Below are 19129 nucleotides of genomic sequence, written 5' to 3' on the forward strand. Positions count from 1 at the left end.
AGCCTTATAAATTTATATTTAAAACGTTTAAATCTAAAAAATAAGAAAGTTTTTTAAAAGGATTTTTATTATATTAGCGTTAAAAATCTTAAGCGGTTAGATTAAGTAACGTTAAAAATTAATTTATTAATATAAATAATTATTTATTTAATTTTAAATTAATTAACGTATTATTTGTTAAGGAATAATAATATATTTATATTTTAACTTTAAATAATATAACATTAAAAAAGTGGGAACGCTTAAAATTTTTATTTAATATAAGGTAGTAAATTAATAACCTTAAAAAATATGCGATTTATAATATTTAAATTTAATTAATACACCTATAATAAATCCCTATTTTTAATAATAAAAATTATTACCTAACAAAAGTTTTAATAATTTAAGGTTATTATAAAAAAAGATAATAATAGCAAAATAAATAATAATAATAATATAAATAAATAATAATAACGATAAATTAAAAAACCCCTTTTCAACATAAAACCGGTAAGGCAAAATTTTGGTAAGTAAAAAATAAATAAGCAGAAAAAATAATAAAAAAAATTACAAGCCTTTTAAAAAATTTAAAAACTTTTTTATAACAACTAAAATCACCGGCAAAATAAAAATAAATTTAAAAAAAATAAAGTAAAGTTATTAAATGTTAATCTTAATACAAATATTGTAAGATTAAATTAAAGAAATTTATATTAAAAAGGTTAGTTAAGATTTAAAGATCTTAGTTATCTACTTATATATCTAGCTACTTTAGTGGAAGGAAGGAGCGTTCGAGGGTATGTGACAGGTGGCCCTGTCACATATTAACTTTACCTGGTCCCATTCTTACATATAACAAATGGCCTTATCAATTATTATACCCTTAATCACTTAACCAGTGTATTCACAGACTACAGTGCTTGACCCAGATGTTGAGCAGTCCGTTAAGACTTTGCCGTTTTGCTGTATATCAATGATCGTCGCACCACTCACTCCAGTACCACCGTTAACTGAAGCTCCTGTAAACTGGACAGTCCCAAAGTCGGCAAAGTTAACCAAGCTGCCTCCACTAGAGAAATCCTCCACAATCCACTCAGCGTTTGTCTCACATAGGGCATCAGTCTCTCCAGAGAAGCTGTGACTGACCCTCTGCCCTGTCGTCTCATTCTCGATCACGGCAGTTCCTGCAGACTTGCTGCTTGCAGTAACAGTCTACGAAATCGTTAGTTGTACGGCTCCTAAGGAGGGCCAGCGCTAAACTTACCATAGTGATGGTATCGCCGGCCTTGATGGTAATGCCAGAGAAATCATAAGCCTATAACTACATGTGAGCGCAATTCCTCGATGAACTACTCAAAAGGATCGTAGTTTTCATGGAATCTCAAAAATGTCCTCCCAATGGCGTGCCCCAGAAGTATGAAATCCCGAAATCACACTCACGTAGTCAGGGTACCATTCGTACCACGCATCATAAGACACAGATGACCCTCGAACTGTAAAGTCGATACCAGTTTGCAGAATGGCAGTCGCACATGTATCTCCATCAATGCCCACCCACCCGGAAGCCGAGTATTGTTGCGAGCTGCTACCACCTGACGGGGTCTTCGGGGTAGGGACGACAATGCTACCGGTTACCGTCTTATAGCCACTGCCTATGAGAACAGCACCGGCCCAGTTGGAACTGTACTCGGGGTGGGCCGTATCGTTCCCAGTAGAGGCAACGGCAACTTCATTCTCAGCAGGCTGGAGGATGTTGGAAGAACGAGAAAGTTTCCTCTCAGCAAGACGCTCAGCTGCCCGCTGGCGACGCATGAGCGTACCCGGCGCACCTAGCGCTAGGTTGGCGTATAGCAAAACGCACGCAACGATAGGAATCTGCATATTGGCAGTAGCAAAAAAAGAACAAGGAAGGATGGGGAGAGGGAAGGGCTGCGCTTGGTTGACTTGGCGAGTAATGAGTAGCAGGCGACGTTTGTGAGATGGCTGGAATGGTTGTCGTGCTCTGCAATGAAGAGCGAGTATATCAAGCCGTCTTTATATAGACTTTATAATGCCCCCGAACCCCACGCACAAGAGCCGCGATAAACAAAGCCAGGTCCCAATCAAAGCCAAGTTCTAATCACTGACGGTAAATTGCCGGAAGCATTCCTAGAAGCCCTATCCTTCCAACACCGAACACACCGAGTTGAATGTGGTGTGTTCTGGATGTCGTCGTGACATGGGAGCCGAAGCTACCTTCCTGATATATCTAGGAGGCTGCCCCGGCCGCCAAGGGATGACACAAATATGCCAGCAAGACATATCATATGCCTAGTTAAACCTAGCGAGTGGTAAACGGCCATGTCCTAGGAGGACGCATGTGTGCCATAATTAGCCAAGGGTTTAAGGAGAGATACGGCCATCTACCCAGCTTCGCAATTAGCAACACTAATATACCCCGAAATCAGCTCTACCTGGCAATTCTCGAAAAGCGACGCTGGATAACCCCAGGAATGTGCCAAGCCGAAGTTTCTCGACGTCTATTGGAGGGGGAGAAACACGCAGGTCTTGGCCATAGAGGAAGGTAGTATTGGCTACCAGGCCTCTCGGAGGTGCATGGTAGGAGATATTCACGCTATAACTATCTAAATACAACAGAACAGACAACAACCAGAAGAAAACCAGGGACATGTGAAGTAGGAATTGGTGTGGAGGAACAAAGGTGAGATCATTGGGCAAGCTATCAGCTGGTGAATAAATCGCTCGTGATAAGGAAAACGTAGGTATGTGATGTTGATGGCAAGGGGCTGATGCTTAGCATGGGGAAGATAAGGCGTTGGAAATGCATAGTCCTACGGACGTAGTGCTACATACATGGCGCTGCATACATACATACATACCTACCTACATACCTACATACCTACTTAGGTATGTAGAAAACAAAGTCTACCGATAACTTGAAGCCTAGGTTGATATGGGCTGTTGAAACAAGCTTTTTGCGCCGAGCTGCCAAGTTTGTATAGGGTTGATGTGCAGTCTTCCAGCCAGGTTTTGTGACAGAAGCCGGATTACGTGTCCGGGAGCGAGCCGACTTGGTCTTGCTACTACATACCTACCTGGGACCGTTGGGTAGGTCTCTAGCCATACTCAGATGTGTATTTTTATACATAGATATCTACCTACCTTAATAGGTTAGGTACCCATATACTGCTAATGCGTACTTGCAAGTTGCTACTCAACCCAACTCACCGGAGTCCGGACTAGCTACTATCTTCGGACTTGTTTCTAGCCACTGTTTCTTTTAGATACTGCTGCTAGATGGCTCTTCGACTTAGGTTAATGACTGGTTACCTATACTCATTTTATGATATTTCGAAGTAGAGTTTCGAGAATTAGCAATATAGACGTAATTATACTAACCTAGGTTAGGCTAATGCGTTGCAAACCAACGAGGACTTGCTCTTTGTCCTTCCCCTCTTGTCGATAGCATCAGCGACTATAGTACGCTGGTATTGCTACCTTCTGATAAAATATCTTGTATGCACGGTCTAGGCCTAGACGAATATGCAAAACATTAACTTAGAGATGACCTCCGTCTAATGTTACATAAGGCGTGTGAAGTGATCTGGAAGAAGTGAAAGTTGAACAACTACTGGGTGGGCATACCGTCTAGTAGCGTATTTGAGATAGGACTAGATAGGACAATCCTTAAGGTAGGGGCTTAACTAATCGTTGGTCGTGTCATTCGCGCTAGGAATTACGAGCTCAAACCCCTGTGTTCTCATCCAATTGCGTGCCATGATGTTCTGATCTTGGCATATTAATAATAAGTATTATGTACCTAGTCGTAATTATTATCGCGGGGTTTTTTCATGTATGAAGTTTAGTCGAAGGGCGATGTCGATATAAGAGAATGTAAAATGTAAAAGGAGAAGAAGAGAGACATATAGTATGAGATTTAAAGAGTAACCTAGGTTAGGTTAGATAGATGATTAATTACATACATAGTAGGTACTACCTATGTATATGTATGTATGACATTCATCATTGATGTTGTATGTACTATGTAGTTAGTTCATATGATGTATATACATAGTTAGTATGTAGGTACAAATTCAATACTGACCCTTGCTCCTTGACCCCCCCTGCCCCTTAATACAACCTTTGCCAGCTTACGGTTCTCGGCTTTGTCGGCACTTCCCATTGATGATTGGGTATGTAGGTAAGTATCACTACTACCTACTGTACAACTTCAAACTTCTTTCTTCTCTCACCCCAAAAAGACTAACCCCGTGGGCTTCAAAGATATTCGATACCTACCCAGTGTACAGTACCGGTGCCGGATTTTCAAGTCACCATTAATACCTGCTGCCACAATTTTGTGGTTGACTGAGACTTCCTGAAAAGGGACCTCGGTGAATAGGTAGGGGAATCTCTATTGGTAGGAGTGTCGTAGGCTACCAATGACCGAAGCTCCACGACCTCTGCGACCTTTGCAGGTTTCTAGCGAACCCCGTGATTTGCAGAGCTTGCAGCTCAAGTCGGGACTAGCAGCCGAAGTCATATCTGCACCAGACCCCTTGAAAAAGCGTGCAATCTGCTCCCAGTGCAGAATACGAAAAGTACGTTGCGATGGAAGGCCCAATTTTTGCCAGAACTGTGATCGGCTTGGCTTCGAGTGTTCCTTTCAGCAGCTACCTGGAAAGTCACCTGGCCAATATATGGTGAAACTCCCTGAACGGCGCCGTGGAACGCAAGCATGTATACCTTGCCATTCCAAGAAGACCCGCTGCCTCGGCGAGTTACCGAGTTGCTCTAGTTGCGTCCGGAGGAATCGAGTCTGCAGTTATCCGCGGGCCAAGAGGTATGCTTCCTCTTCTTCACATGCACGTGATTCGGTCGAATCCATCCAGTCACCCGCCGGAGAGGCTTCTCCTGCTCCAGATATTGGCATCGTGGGGTCTACTGAAGTGCCCGAGCTCGACTCAGCGACCACAATGGATCTGATGGAAGATTATTTCCGACATCTTTATCCCCTACCCTCCTTCGCTTTCCTGCACAAACCAACCGTGCTACAACGGTGTAAGGACAACACCATAAATCGGACATTGAAGCTCTCTATCTGTGCCATCACCGCCCTACAGCTCCAGCGCACCTCACTATGTCACGACATCTGGATTCAACAGGCTGAGCAGTCCATATTGCAGCAAATAGGACGCGCTTCTATCTTCCACCTACAAGCTCTGCTCCTCGTCATACGCTATAGGATTGAAAGCGGCGAGTTCCCAACCGCTTTCATGCTGGCTGCCCTCGCCGCTCGTACCGCCTTGGCTCTCCGTCTTAACTACGAGCGCCCCGAGCTGAGTGATGTCGCCCAGGAAGCACGACGACGATTATTCTGGGCATTATACCTGCTGGACGACTTCTTCTGCGTGGGACTCAGGGAATTTGAGCTATGCCCAGAAGAAACCATCCATCTCCGGCTACCTTGCGACGAGATCTACTTTGAAACCGGTCAACATGTACACACAGGCCTGCTCCGACCTGAAGCTTCTAAAACTGTTGATCCCATCGGTATACGCGGCGCATTCCTTCGTCTGGCATCTGTCCGACGGGCAGTTATGAGGTAAAATACCCAACTTCACAAATCATACTCAAAGCGCCATCTTGTCTAGGCACTAAGGCATATGTAGTACCTCCCTACATATACGTTTTTCTCTTTTTTCTTTTAACCTCCCTCTTTGTCCATGCTTTCGCGGCTGACGCGACCTTGAACAGGTTTAATCGACGAGTCGGTCTGGGTGATGAGTTGTCTTCTACTATCGGCGAGAGTATTCGGCGATTTGAGGAGGAGTTAAGGTCACTTAGAGCATCTCTTGGTTCATCCGATCAGTACTCGGTGTCCAATCTGACATCCTGTAGGTGGCAGGCCCAATTTTTAATGCTACACATGTCGTGGCACCAGTGTCACTGTGACCTGTATCGTTTGGGGCTCGACGGCTACAGTGAAGCGGCCCCTTCACCAGTACTGATCGCAATCCATCCACGGGATCGGGTTGCCATGCAGTTTAAATGCCTTGAACATGCCGAGAGCATCATCAGAACTGTGTCTGATTTCTCTGACCATGGAGATAGTGAATGCCTTTTGGAGCGCGACGCTGCAGTATGTGCATTTGAGAGTGCACGTCTGGTCATGTTCGGCTCTCGTATACCTGGAGCACTTTCTGATCTGGATCTGGCTATAAATAAGGCAAAACTGTCGCTCAACTTGATTACGAAATATTTCCCCCTCTCTGCCTCAACCCAGCCGCTGGTAAGTTGTTGTATATTCGGTCTGGTGTTATATTTCTATATTTACATATTTCTTTCCCCGTGCCGATACTAAGCATTCACAGCGAAAGGATCTAGAACGCTTGATAGCGAGCTACTCGGTTCGTCTGGCTTTGCAGACCCAGGAAACCTTTTCAGAGCCGGATCCGCCGTCGCGCTCTACCTCTAAGCTTTCACAGTACGCAAACTCACGCCAGAGGTTGTCTGTTCAAAGCTTACTGCTCCAGTCGGATTTCGTTGACGACAGCAATGAGCTCGCTAGTCTAACGCAAGGGTCTGAGTCTCAAACCACCACCAACCATATTCACACAGACGGCCAAATCGCCCAGGTATCTGAGCCGGCTAGTGAATTGACTACTATGACCACCGACACCCCCAAGAGCCTATCATGGGGTGCAGTGGGACGGACCCATAGTGGGAATAGCAGCCAGGCGCCACCGCCTAGTTTACCTCTAGATGCGAGGCAAGAGGACGCCGGGCTTATTTTCAATCCCTGGATGGGATTCATCGGTACCGAAGACATGTCTGGACGGCCACCACACCTGGACGAAGAGTTTTGAAATGGTGTAATTAGTGATATGTTTACTGTATACCTGGATACCTTACACACATCTAAGTCCTGACTGCCTACCACGGCCTGTTTACAGTATGTCTACAATGTTTCATGGGTTCGCAATCTCATGGTTATGTTTACACCATCCGCATCTTAGCCTCTATTACTGATTATATAGGTACCTAGTAAGTATTTGAAGAGCTGGCTTATACCGAAGTCTTTCTGATCCTGAATTCTTATCATAACGTGGCCAGGCCGTTCTTTATGTAGCGGACATGCTTGAGTTGTCAGTGGTCTGTGGCTGCTGCTGCTGCTGTTCATGGGAAACACTGTTGCGTGATTTTAACAATTTGTAGGCTGAATGTGTTTTCTCTTCGTCTGTATGACTTTCGATATCGGCATCCGAAGTGTGCAAATCGCTGGTCTCTAGCTCGACATCGAAATGTGCTGCCTGCTGAGGCGACGTCATGGAAGCCGTCTCTGTGACTAGATCGCCTGCACTGTCATCGCCGAGTACCGTGCACATGGTTGAGAGGGTGCTTGCGGGGATGGCGCTTTTGGGAGGGGGGCAATTGGCATTGCCGGTCCCAGTGGGCGTAATAGGCTGAGAGAAATCAAAAGAGTCGGGATCTACCGTCGAGAATAAGACAGGGCTGGTTTTGGGCCCCGTCTGTAGTATGTGCCCCTTTAAAAGTTTCTTGAGCTTGATTCTCGGCTTCGCGCGAGTATGGCGCGTAGACATTTCAAGACGTTCTTCCTCATCTGTATCCTCATCTGTTATCTTGTAAGGAGTTTCGTTAAGAAGACCGTGATGGAATGGGTTCAATAAATTGCTTCCACTCGACCGTCGGTGGCGATATCTGAATTTGTCCTTCGAAGACAGAGGGCTTGCATGCGTTGAAGTTGGTGCTAGGAATCCATGGCTCGCCCTTTGTGAACCCACCAGCGAACCGGTCACCATCCTTCGTAGGTTGACTTGACTCTTGCTAAATACAACACGGGCTCGCAAGGAATGAACAGCACGGTCCAGTGCCAACTCGATGGCACAACGGTCGCGTATGCGAGATAGTTTGGGCCAGGTCGCACGCTCACCTAACAAACACGAGCGCATCATGAACTCAGTTGTGGGATTCTTTAAGACCTTGGGAAGGTCCCAGACGCCTATAGCCGGGAGGATATTAATATCGCCGGAATACTTTTGGCTGAGAATAGATCGTAGTTTGCTGACGAGGGTTGGAAAGATGCCGATTTCAGCCATGAACTGCATCCTATGTAAGGCCTCGCTCTTGGCTAGGGAAGTAATGGTGTGCATCCAGTCTAATTCATTTTTCTGTGTTGTTTCGTGACGCGTACCAGTAGGTGGAAATGGCGTGTCATCTTTGGCGAGGAAGGGAACGACGTGGGGATTGACTTGCGAAACGATGAAGTGATTGACATTGAACATTTCGGCAAGTCGCGTCATAGGAAGGTCATTGTCAACAGAACCATCAATCCACATTTGCGGAGTGGGATTCCATGTACTATGCTCGCCTGTCAGCGGGTTCTTGACGAGTAGCGGTGCAGCGCTGAAAACCAGAGGAACTGAGCAGGATGCTGCGACGGCGGACCAGACCATAACGTTAGGCGCTGTGACATAGTTGAGTAGTCGGGGTAACTCGTATATAGAAGCCGAGGAGACGCATATATTGCAGATCCTTCTCGTGCGGTTGTAAGCTTCTTGAAATGTGATGTCGCCTAGCAAGTCACGCATCACGCGAGTGAGATGTTTGATATCAGACCAGTTGCCTTCGGTAAGTAATCTTTTGAGATGTCCAATGAGACCATCCCCATTACCGTCTTCTTCGAATACGGCTAGATCACCGTGGGGGAACTCTTCCATTAACTGTGGAATCTCGTCGTCCGTTCTTGTGCAGACTACAGAACAGATAATAGAACCGGCCGATGCGCCTGAGATGATACGTGGCAGTAATCTTGCCTCAAACATCGACTTCAAGACGCCAATATGAGTCATTCCGAAAGTACCTCCGCCGCTGAGGAGAAGGGCGCTTCGGCCGAAGCTCTGGCGAGCATAGAGCATCGCATCTAACAAGTCCTTGGGCTCCAAGTCATCTGGTATATGATGCGGGCTCTGCTCTACAAGAGTCGTAATTGTCTGTAGTGTAGAATCCACGTATTGCTCGATCAGCTTTTTAGTACCGCAATAAGAATGGCGGTACAAGTCAATATTGCCCATGCCGCCCAGGTCGCGTGAGAGGGCCGTTCGGATGATGTGCATCATAGCTCGCCTATCACCCTTATGCCGGGCACAGTCGAGCTCTCGCAGACGTGCTTCAAGAAGGACGGGGTTGTAGTCACCACTCGACGTATCGACTTTCCATTCCTCGTTGCCCTCAAGCACGTCTAACTCATGTGCTGCTGCGTCCCATTCTCCATATGATTCAGCTCCCTGTAAGCGTGCTGATAATATTTGTTTGCGTTCCTCGAGTTGCCTCTTTTCCGTTCTCTCACTGTGCGTAAGGCCATCTTTGAGGTAGAGGAAACCGTCTAGGGCCCGGGAGAGGGGGGTGGCACTCGTCTGCCGCTTACCATTTGATGGATTATTAACGCCAAAGGGTTGTAGTCGAGGGACGGATGGGTGGATATCCACGATATGAGACATTATGTAGGTTTAGGCAAAGAGACCGTCGCTTTCACGGTATACTAGGAGGTTGACATTGCATTATAGCCCAGCCTATACAAATCAGCTCGTGATAGCAAGAGGCTCCTAGAAATCGTTGGAGCCGCAGAGGAAGACGCGAGAGTTAAAATGAACGGTAAAGATTTGTATGTTCAAGATGCAAGGATTATTACGTGTGGTGGATAATGTACCTAGACTAATAACTAGTTGTAGTAGTTAAGACCTGATCCAGATCCAGATCCAGATCAAGAATTGTGTATCGAGTCAAGGGAAGCGCAAGGGCACGCACACACACACACACACATACAAGAAAAGCAAAGCAAAGAGAAGCAAAGAGAAGAGAGGAGGAAGTGGACAAGAGCTTAGACGATGCTTAAGCACATGGAATAGGTATAAGTTAGGTAGGTAGGTAGGTAGGTAGGTAGGTAGGTAGGTACGTACGTACAACGTATTGAATTATGTATGGCTAGATTGGCTAGGGATCATCAATGATGGAGGTTGGCTTGGGAAGACGTCAAAAATGCGGATCGATGCGGGATGCCGAGCTCCAAGGAGATGGAATCCGGGGGACATGTGAACAAATGAAATGATCAGATGCTGGGGTCAGATGGGGCAGGGACAAGGGCATGGACAGGGAATATACATACAGTGCATAGATAATGTACTAGGTATGTACTACCACCTAGTAATGTACGCCGTATATGAGGGGCAAAGATGGGATATATGCATAAATATATATTACCTACTACTAGGTAGGTACCTAGTATAACTACTTCATACATACAATGTACAACGCACATATTGTATATACGGCATAGTACCTATAAGCACCTACCTGTCTATATCATTGATACATATAGTAGTATAAATAGCGTTCAAGGGAAGATGAAGGTAAGGAGACAAACAGTAAAAGATGCCTATATGTAAAGATAATATATATATATATATGGATTATGACTGAGTCTTCTGGAGATCTCTTGGTCTTATGAGCTTAGCTGCGAAAGAGGAAACGGCCTCTTTAAGCTTGTATCCGACGTTGTCTTCTGCCCAGAAATGTCCCGCGCCCGGAATTACTACATAGCGGAATTGAGATCCATCGGTGCTGCTCAGCTGCACCGTCCAGTCGCGCATTTTTCTTGGGGTTAGGAAGCCATCTTGATCACCATATATAACTAGGGTGGGGTGAAGCATAAGCTTCGTCTCTGCCTCATCCTCTTGCTCCATATCGCCTTGTTGGTCGCCTCGTTGGTCTTTCATTGTCCCAGTGCCTCCTCCCCTTATCCTCCTCGACCAATTTGACAAGGGATTCGAGAAGCTCATGGTCGCTAAGTGCGTAACAATGCCGACTGGAGGGGATACTAGTAGATATGCACTGCAGAATCTCGTGAGATTATCCAATTTTTCTAGGCAGGGCTCCCTGTGCATCTCGTGCCCCTCGTGCCCAGAACCCCCGGATTCGACGGCATGATGATGATCCTGCTTCCTATGGATTAACTTGCTCCGCGATAGCAAGTCCTTTACTCCTTTTCGTATCCTTTCTTCTCGGTCAGGCGAATGCATCCTTAGCTTATCGTGAGCCTTTCGTGGCGAAGTGTCCTCATCACCGCCAACCCGCATGCCTAACGACTTCCTCGGAGAGGAAGGAGTATCAAGCACGACAGTCTGCTGTTCGGCAAGGTGCTGTGCTCGCAGTCGGATGTCTGCGAAGGCGGTATGTGTTACTGGAGACGCAAAGTGTCCCAGAAAAGCAGTGAGAGGGGGGAGTTGCATCGTCACCATGGCCCCGTATGAATACCCTGCAAACAAGAAGGTCGGAGCAGTCGGGATCCCGGAAGTGGCGACGGATGGACGTTGGGGAGGACGTAGATAGTGAATATAATAAATGAGAAAGCCTGCAACAGACATATAATCGGCGCGCTCAGGTTTCGAGGTCCATGAGGTATGGCCGTCCGACGAGGATGCGCCCCTGTTAGTCCAGCATAGCGGTTAGTATTAAAGCCCGAACGTTATGTAGGCACATCGGTATAATATATTCTCTGTGCTCAGTCTTGTTAGGCGCAATGCGTACCTAAAATTGAAGGTGGCGACGACAAAGCCAACATCTAAGAGGGTTTTCGCAAGGAGACACACAATCGGGTCATCATAGGATCCGCCCAAGGGGGCATATGGATGGGCTACGACAGCGGCATGTCGTTGCGATGTACCCATGGGCTCGCTATGATACGGCGGATGGTATACTCGGCAGTCCAGTCGTGTGTTGTCGTGTATGCTAGGGAGCGTGAAGCTCAAGTCGGGCCGCGGAAACATTATCTGATTCCCTCGATTGTAAGACAAGGCAAGGCATGGTGTTAGACTCGGCGAGCCCTATGCAAACAAAGTATCAGTAATGATAGGGTAATGACTAGCTGTGGTGATAGGGCTTTACTACCTATGGATTTAGTAGCATCTCTTTTTATCACGGCTCGGCTAAACTGGACAAGATGAGCTTGTTGTAGAGAAAAACAAAATGGAAGATGGAGCTGGAAACATTGAGAGTTACAGACTTAGTTATGACTTATGACTTATGACTTATATGCATGTGAATGTGCATGTGCATGAATATTTATCTACATGGATACCTAGGTACCTACTAGGTACTAAGGTAGTATTACCTACCTAGGGGTATAATGTAACTAGTAGTGAGTAAAGCTTGTTAAGCAACTACCTAGTAGTACGAACTTCGTAGGTTTGGTTAGAACCCACTTAAAACCTTCCCGTAGGACCCGTATGAGATACTTATGTAATACTACCTAGGGTAGTATATAGTACTACTATAATATAGTACTATTGTACATGTGCTTATACGTCAACAGCTCCTATGTAGATAGATGAAACGCTTCAATGGATGTATATATCGTCCTACCAGATCTAGACTCCGTATCTATGCTTTCGAATATTTTATTTTCACCTGATCATCTAATCTAATATGGTCCAACTGACTTTGCTATGATGCCGCAATCCCCAATCCTACCCTTGACCCTTGTCTTTCCGTTCGCCCTCCATCGCGTTCACGATCGACGGTCGCTCGCATTCGTCGCCCTTCCATTAACCCCTTCAAGCCTCGCTTCTGTAGTCCGATGACACTGCTGAGCTCTCCACTCCACACTTCTCTGACGGCTCCGTGTTCACTATCGCCGACCTCACTGTCCCACTCGCTTCCTGACACGCTCGTTGTTGCACTGAGCTCTTCAGGTTCTGTCCTTGCTCCCGAAACACTCGTATTAATCCGGAGGCCCTCCAGAGCACTTCCTGTCTCGTCGGTGCTAGACTGTGACACTGACATCGAACGATCATGCATGAAACCGTTAGAATCCGCCATTAAGGATGGATCGCTGCCCGCATAGAAGTTGGGATTCATGCTACCATCGATCCCGCGCCCCCCGCCAGCTGCCATGGCGGTGGCGTTGAACACGGCGGCGGCGTTACGCGAATCGAGACGTGAATGAAGACGCTCCACTATGGCTTCTAACAGGCCATCTATCTTGTAGGGCCGAGCAATCTGTAGTAACGAGCAGAGTATTTGCGGCGTGCAGAGAGGAGACGATGGGGGAGGTAGGGCTGATGTGTAAAGGAAGTGCAGGAGAGCTTGGACGGTGGGACAGGTGTGGGGAAGATATAGACATCTCGGTCGAGAAGTCGGCGGCAATGAAGCAGGTGTTGGCGCGGAATTGATGGCGGCAGGATCTGCCGGGCCTCCATTTGTACCTGCAGTATTGGATTGCTTGATAGATCCAGTAGATGATGGATTATTCAACGTAGTTGCCAGCGACAGAGTGCTGTCACCCGTGTTCCTATTCGACTGAGTTATTGTAACAGTGGACATGCGTGCACCTGCCTGACCCGACATGCCCGTTCTCAGGGTTGCCGAATCACTACCGTCCTGCGTAGCTGCACCCTCCCGCAGTAGCTGCACAAAATAGGGGCCCCATCTCCGCGCGACAATCCGTGAATTGATAGGGATGCGCTCCCCGTGGAAACACAGTATATCCATGTCTGCTAACTCGCGCAGAGCTAAAGCTTTCTCGCCCAGCTCTTCGGCAGCTCGCGTTTGTGATCTCCCCCCACCTGTCCATCCAGCCTTTCTGGCTATGCTAAGACCAGGGACTGTGTAAGGACTGCTGGCAGATACAAAGCCTGACATAGGCGACGTTCTGCGAGGGTTGTCGTAAAAACCGAAAGCCTCTAGTTCAACCATGCAAACGTTGGAAAAGTTAATGCGACGGTGATTGTAATCGTCCACCAAGCTCCTTTTACGATTCCCGAGGATAACAAAAATATTCCGCCTATTCCATAGAACGCCTCTGTTCCAGCTACCTTGGCTGAATACGCTACCGCCAGTATCGATGCGTAACCAGGTAAGATTCCTAAGATCTAAAGCCCACAAGGCATATTCTTGCTTCGAGCTGGTCAGGTATGTGCCGCTCACAACGAAGTAAGTGTCGATGATGCCACCGTTCGGAAATCGGAGTCCCGGCGGCGAGTAAGTCCCAGACATTGGCTTCTCGGCAAGCGAGCCGTCCGAGGCTCGAACTTGGAGCTCCAGTTTTACGTCCAAGAAGTTGAAGTTCGAGTAAATAAGCATCGAGGATCCCGGTTCTTTGGCTTCTTGGCTAATTACACTGTCCTGGCGCGAGCTACTGGAGTTCATTTTCCCAATCTTGGCGGTTACACTCGGCGGTAAAGGCGCGACGACACTACGATAAGCACCACAGGATTTTCCTAGAGGCTGCGTTGAGGTCCACTTAAGGCTGCGGAGGTTAAAGACGCTGATCTGTTCAATGTAATGGTTTGCACCATCTTGACCACCAACCACAACCATCTCGGCTCCGCCGGCACCATCTATATTGATACCGATTCTGCCCTCATTTGGATTGCCGCTGGGGGGGTTATGCTGAAGGGCAGATAAGGGGGCCTTGTGGGATGAGAACGTTGCAGACGAAGGCAGAATGCACGCGCAGTGAGCATACCGGCCCTGTGGAGCGTCTTGCGAGGGTATGTAAGTCCACTTGTTAGTCGGGGCGTCATATATGTATATATCAGACATAACTGTCACTTCGGGCTGTTGATCAGGAGTTGCCGAGGCGGGCTGTGTAGCGGTAGGCGACATACCACCATAGCAAACCATTTTGGTATCCCCCAGAGCACACATGGAATGGAAGTAACGTGGTGGAGGGACGTCTCCGGCAGTCTCTAACTTGGTCCAATGCCTCCGGATTAGATCCAGCTCGTAGAGATCAGACGTTAAAGGAGCCGGCCGGCTCCGCGAGAGAATCCTTCCGCCAAAAACGTATAACTTGTCCCCCAGTATCGTTGTCGTTGCTCCCACCAGAGGATGGGGCTCTTGACCTGTAGTGCGGTGGACATTACACATCAACCCAGAAAGGTGAGCGGATGATGCTGAGGTTGCTGGGGTGCCGACGGCAGCACCGACAGCTGGGGTCCGACTCGTTGACGCGACCGGTGGAGAGGGCCCAGCGGAAAGTGGTCCATTGCTCCGAGGAGTGAGATTATCCCTTTGCCCATCTCCTCCGTCATTTCTTGAAGAACTGGCTATACTACTCTGGCTGCTGCTCATATCGATTCCACCGTTATATAGCTGGTTCGGGAACATGGAATTGTTGGGCTCCATCGTATTAGGAACAGTGTCTACGTCCGTTTCGTCGACGATGTCACTGTCAATTATAACGCTCAAGCTATTTTGTGCCTGGCTGGATGAGAGTGAAAGGGGTACGGGAGTCGTGGGGGATAGCGAAGGCGGTGGTGGCGCCGGAAGTGGTTTCTCAAGGCTGTTCTGGAGACTCAAATTTCTGGCATGTTGTTGTGTTTGTGGCCTTGGTAAAAAAGGAGTCGAGTTGACCTCTGGCGCTCCGGCACTGCTAATCGATGCCTTCGAATTTAGCCTCGAAGGTGCCCTTGTGAACCTGAAAGACTCTTCCCGAGTAGGAATAGCCCTTTTTATTCCTCGATAGACGTCGGACAGAAGGTCGGACGGGGATTTGGAAGGATGCTGTCGATGATCTTGGTCGTCAGGCTCACTCTCGTAAACGTCGTCGATTATTGGCTGTGGACTATTTAGGCGGTCTGGTCGACCTGAGGTTAGACCATGACTTGACATAGACATAATTCACCCCTTCTCCCTCGGCCCCCCCAAGTCCACGACAATGCTTGAGGCTGGAGAAAGGAGCTAGAAGATAAAAAGTGAGGATGAGGGAGCTGAAGGCAAAGGCTATGAGGGTGAAGGTGAGGGTGAAGGTGAGGGTGAAGGTGAGGGTGAAGGTGAGGGTAAAGGTGAGGGTAAAGGTGAAGGTGAAGATGAACTGAAGTGCGAGGAGAGTACTACTCTGCTGTGATGCTAGGACGGACCGGGGAGCAGGGGCTGAAGAGAATAGAAGAAACACTTGAAGAGAAAGGCGGCGCTAAGAATGGGTAATAACAGGGGGCACTTCTTTAGTTCATGTTGAAACGCTGCCTTCGCTGAAAGTATGAAACGGTGAAACGATGAAACAATGACATGATGACATGATGACCACAGGGCTAAAGCGAATAAGAAGCCACGATGCGGCTCCGCGGGGTCCAGGGGTATCATAAGCATCCAGAAAGTGCGTGTGTGGTATGTATATGTATACCTACATGGGAGTATGTATGTAGTATGTAGTATGTAGTATGCTCGTATGATAAGGAAAGAATTGACGATAAGTAGGTACCGACTGGTAATACAATGGCATGGCATGACATACCTTCAATGTTGGTTTTTTTAGTAGCCAAATATAATAAAGTCGACCTCGCAATTGGTAATCTTAGATATTTTGTCGTCGACGTGTCTACCCTGTTTTCTGCACCGTAGCCGCGCGCTCTGCTATATATTTTTCGTCTGTCTGTCTTTCTCTTTTGCAACCTCGATCCCGGGATTACACGTGCTCCCTATACAAATATATATATATCTTAGTTTCTCCTTTGTCTTGCGTGTACTGACTTTGGAGGTAGCTCGACTCTGCTCGAGGATACCAAGTACGCTTGCACGGACGCTTGTGTCCTCGTATCTCAGTAATCCTGTGAAGAGGAGATTTCTCTTTCTTTTCTTTCCTTTCTTTCTTTTTGGGGTTTGGGGGGGTAAAAAAAAAAGGGGGTGGAGGCCAGTTGGCTGCTAATAGTTCAAGATTGAGGAGTTACGAGTTGAGTTAACTAGCTCTTTTGTGGAGAGGAGCGGATGCCTCAATCCATTAATACTACTAAGAAGGGTGGAGTAGATACCCCTTTTTGGATACCGGTTGGATCGATTGAATAATATGATAGGCAAGGAAGGATTGGGCCTGAACTAACTACATGTAGCATAAATCAAGATCTTGTATGTACACGTGTAGTTAGTTGTACATACTACCTAGTTAGTAGGTACTAGTAGTACATACATACCCTAGGTAGGTATGGAGCCAATGGTGTATTAGATGACAAGGGACTCTATTATACTAGCCTACTAAAGCAGCTGCTAGGTTAGGTACTAAACCTACCTACATATGTACCTACCTAAGTAGTTCCACATTTCCAAGATTCTAACTACATACATATGTACGGCGCATAGTACCTAATATCAAATGCACAGTACAATATACTATGTGTGCATGTACCTTTGTAGTAACTCCTCTTCCTGGAGTCTTCCATTGTTAATCTTTTCTTCAATGTACAATGTCGTACAATCTTCTCGAACCCCATAATAAACAATATGACCTACATCAATGTATGTATCTTTTTAAGAGCACATGTCGCCAAGACCCAGGGGCTTGTTAGCCCTTCTCTCGCCATCATTCTTAAAGCACGTGCAATGGGTAATATGAGTGTATGATAATGATGATCCAGCCGGCATATCAAATCTAACGATGGCTATAAATACATACATCCAAGTACGAGCACGTGGTTTTAGACTTTATGTGAAAATTCTGAGATCTACACTATGTAGTTATATCAATATGAAATATATTTATTTGGAAACATCGGACAGTCACCTACTCGCTCACTCACTCACTCTAGTCTAGGACGAGTGGATTGTCTTGATACAATTATTAATTGATTTATATTTCTCTTCTTGAATTATGGCGCAAAAAAAGAGACGTTGACTTTCTTGCCTGATACTCAGCCGAAATTGATAAAAGTGCAGTTAAATGGACCTCCACATGAATATCATATTCCTGATCTGAGTAACACGTCCCCGTCCCAGCTCTCCTATTGCTCATCGACTAGCGCCTAAGAGACAGTAGCTTTGTCTTTGGGTAGAGGAGTAAATCTGAGGTATGGCTTGACTATGCGGAAATCGGGGAATAGCTCCTTGGCCTGCTCGTTCTTGACACTAGGGTGAACGATGACATCGTCACCAGGGACCCAGTTGATGGGGGTGGTGATTTTGTGCTTATCTCCAGTCTGGAGAGAATCAACGATACGCAGAACCTCGGCCGAATTTCGACCAGTCGAGGCAGGGTACGATAGGATGGTGCGGATAGTCTTCTTAGGGTCAATGATGAAGACGGAGCGGATAGTGAACGCAATCCCCTTCTCATCAACGTTGGTGGTGTCTTGGTAGTCGAGCCTATATCATGCGAGGGGCAGTTGTTAGGGGGCAGCCTTCGGTATTTGGGAGGCTGGTAATATGACAACTTACATGTCATAAAGATAGGCAACCTTGCGCTCTTTGTCTGCAATGATGGGGAAGGCGACATGGCCTCCGGTAACCTCATCGATGTCGGTAATCCAACTCTCGTGGCTGCCTCGAGTATTGGCGGACAGGCCAATTAGCTTGACGCCTCGCTTGGTGAACTCGGGCTCTAGCTTGGCGAAGGCGCCGAGCTCGGTGGTGCATACTGGGGTAAAATCTTCAGGGTGAGAGAAGAAGACGACCCAGCCATCACCAACGAACTCATGGAAGTCAATAGGGCCTTTGGTGGTTTCGGCCTGGAAGTTGGGGGCAGTAGAGCCCAGGCGAAGACTACACCAGCTTGTGAGCTACGCCGACCAGTTACGGTATAAGTACCGACAGAGGCAGGTCAGGGTAACTTACGGAGCAGGTCTAGGGTCAGCCATTGTGATTTGCAATTAGTATATATCTTGTAGTTTTGGTGGTGATTCTCGGGTATCACAAGTATCACGGGTCGTAGTACGATAGATAAGAAAAGGGGATATATTGAAGAAAGAAGGCAAAGAGCAAAGTCAGAGAGAGAAAGGAGGGAAGAGGTCAAAGGGTGGGCTGGCGCACGACGTCAGCTATTTAATATCAAATTAAGCTCGCCTAATAAGCCGTTCAATGTTCATATGATCAATAGATAATAGATACATAATGGTATGTATACATGTACTATGTATGTATACTATGTATGTATATACTACATACCTAGTAGTATGTAGTAATAGTTTGTATAATAGCCACTTCCTACATACATACACAGTAGTTACCCGTGGTTATCAAACCCAAAAAAAGGAATTGGCAATGTCGCAATTCATCGGCCATCTTATGTTTTTTTTTTGGTTTGCCTTCTCTTTTTTGATCGAGCGCTGGAGAAGATAATGCCCCGCGAACCTCCCCCACC

At 46.9% G+C, this 19129-nt stretch overlaps 6 protein-coding genes across 6 annotated transcripts; 1 reads left to right on the forward strand and 5 right to left on the reverse strand.

The window, feature by feature from the left end:
* Window positions 1-873: 873 nt before the first annotated feature.
* On the reverse strand, window positions 874-1863 carry GGS25DRAFT_525615 (peptidase A4 family-domain-containing protein; the record flags this gene model as incomplete). The annotated part of the gene is made up of 3 exons (XM_049264828.1): window positions 874-1194; window positions 1247-1297; window positions 1423-1863. The coding sequence occupies 3 exons, from the start codon at window positions 1861-1863 to the stop codon at window positions 874-876; spliced, it is 813 nt and encodes a 270-aa protein (XP_049113232.1).
* A 2561-nt stretch (window positions 1864-4424) lies between these two features.
* On the forward strand, window positions 4425-6912 carry GGS25DRAFT_534746 (fungal-specific transcription factor domain-containing protein; the record flags this gene model as incomplete). The annotated part of the gene is made up of 3 exons (XM_049265808.1): window positions 4425-5587; window positions 5740-6274; window positions 6357-6912. 3 exons carry the CDS (start codon window positions 4425-4427, stop codon window positions 6849-6851), a joined length of 2193 nt encoding a protein of 730 aa, XP_049113233.1. The 3' UTR covers window positions 6852-6912.
* Window positions 6913-6960: 48 nt separating this feature from the next.
* Window positions 6961-10045, reverse strand: GGS25DRAFT_456418 (patatin-domain-containing protein). Its single transcript, XM_049258894.1, has one exon. It carries the CDS (start codon window positions 9501-9503, stop codon window positions 7107-7109), a length of 2397 nt encoding a protein of 798 aa, XP_049113234.1. The 5' UTR covers window positions 9504-10045; the 3' UTR covers window positions 6961-7106.
* Window positions 10046-10394: 349 nt separating this feature from the next.
* Window positions 10395-12075, reverse strand: GGS25DRAFT_507804 (Alpha/Beta hydrolase protein). Its single transcript, XM_049262420.1, has 2 exons — window positions 11590-12075; window positions 10395-11487 (listed from the first exon to the last, which is right to left on the reverse strand). The coding sequence occupies exons 1-2, from the start codon at window positions 11826-11828 to the stop codon at window positions 10473-10475; spliced, it is 1254 nt and encodes a 417-aa protein (XP_049113235.1). The 5' UTR covers window positions 11829-12075; the 3' UTR covers window positions 10395-10472.
* Window positions 12076-12193: 118 nt separating this feature from the next.
* GGS25DRAFT_507806 (uncharacterized protein) lies at window positions 12194-16320 on the reverse strand. Its single transcript, XM_049262421.1, is given in 2 exon segments — window positions 12194-15856; window positions 15869-16320. The coding sequence occupies 1 exon segment, from the start codon at window positions 15679-15681 to the stop codon at window positions 12505-12507; it is 3177 nt and encodes a 1058-aa protein (XP_049113236.1). The 5' UTR covers window positions 15682-15856; window positions 15869-16320; the 3' UTR covers window positions 12194-12504.
* Window positions 16321-17265: 945 nt separating this feature from the next.
* GGS25DRAFT_507813 (mitochondrial peroxiredoxin PRX1) lies at window positions 17266-18749 on the reverse strand. The gene is made up of 3 exons (XM_049262422.1): window positions 18604-18749; window positions 18208-18531; window positions 17266-18135 (listed from the first exon to the last, which is right to left on the reverse strand). The coding sequence occupies exons 1-3, from the start codon at window positions 18624-18626 to the stop codon at window positions 17796-17798; spliced, it is 687 nt and encodes a 228-aa protein (XP_049113237.1). The 5' UTR covers window positions 18627-18749; the 3' UTR covers window positions 17266-17795.
* Between the last annotated feature and the right edge of the window lie 380 nt (window positions 18750-19129).

The sequence above is a fragment of the Hypoxylon fragiforme genome (genome assembly GCF_022984875.1).
Source record: "Hypoxylon fragiforme strain CBS 206.31 chromosome Unknown GGS25scaffold_9, whole genome shotgun sequence".
Classification (NCBI taxonomy): domain Eukaryota; kingdom Fungi; phylum Ascomycota; class Sordariomycetes; order Xylariales; family Hypoxylaceae; genus Hypoxylon; species Hypoxylon fragiforme.

What these genes read in the sequence shown, in the direction of transcription:
- GGS25DRAFT_456418 (XM_049258894.1), bottom strand. Translation starts at nt 9,503, where the DNA reads ATGTCTCATATCGTGGATATCCACCCATCCGTCCCTCGACTACAACCC.
- GGS25DRAFT_507804 (XM_049262420.1), bottom strand. Translation starts at nt 11,828, where the DNA reads ATGTTTCCGCGGCCCGACTTGAGCTTCACGCTCCCTAGCATACACGAC. An exon ending in GTCGCCACCTTCAATTTTAG is followed by an intron (nt 11,488 to 11,589) that starts GTACGCATTGCG and finishes CTGGACTAACAG; the next exon opens with GGGCGCATCCTCGTCGGACG.
- GGS25DRAFT_507806 (XM_049262421.1), bottom strand. Translation starts at nt 15,681, where the DNA reads ATGTCTATGTCAAGTCATGGTCTAACCTCAGGTCGACCAGACCGCCTA.
- GGS25DRAFT_507813 (XM_049262422.1), bottom strand. Translation starts at nt 18,626, where the DNA reads ATGGCTGACCCTAGACCTGCTCC. An exon ending in GCTGACCCTAGACCTGCTCC is followed by an intron (nt 18,532 to 18,603) that starts GTAAGTTACCCT and finishes AAGCTGGTGTAG; the next exon opens with TCTTCGCCTGGGCTCTACTG. An exon ending in GTTGCCTATCTTTATGACAT is followed by an intron (nt 18,136 to 18,207) that starts GTAAGTTGTCAT and finishes CGCATGATATAG; the next exon opens with GCTCGACTACCAAGACACCA.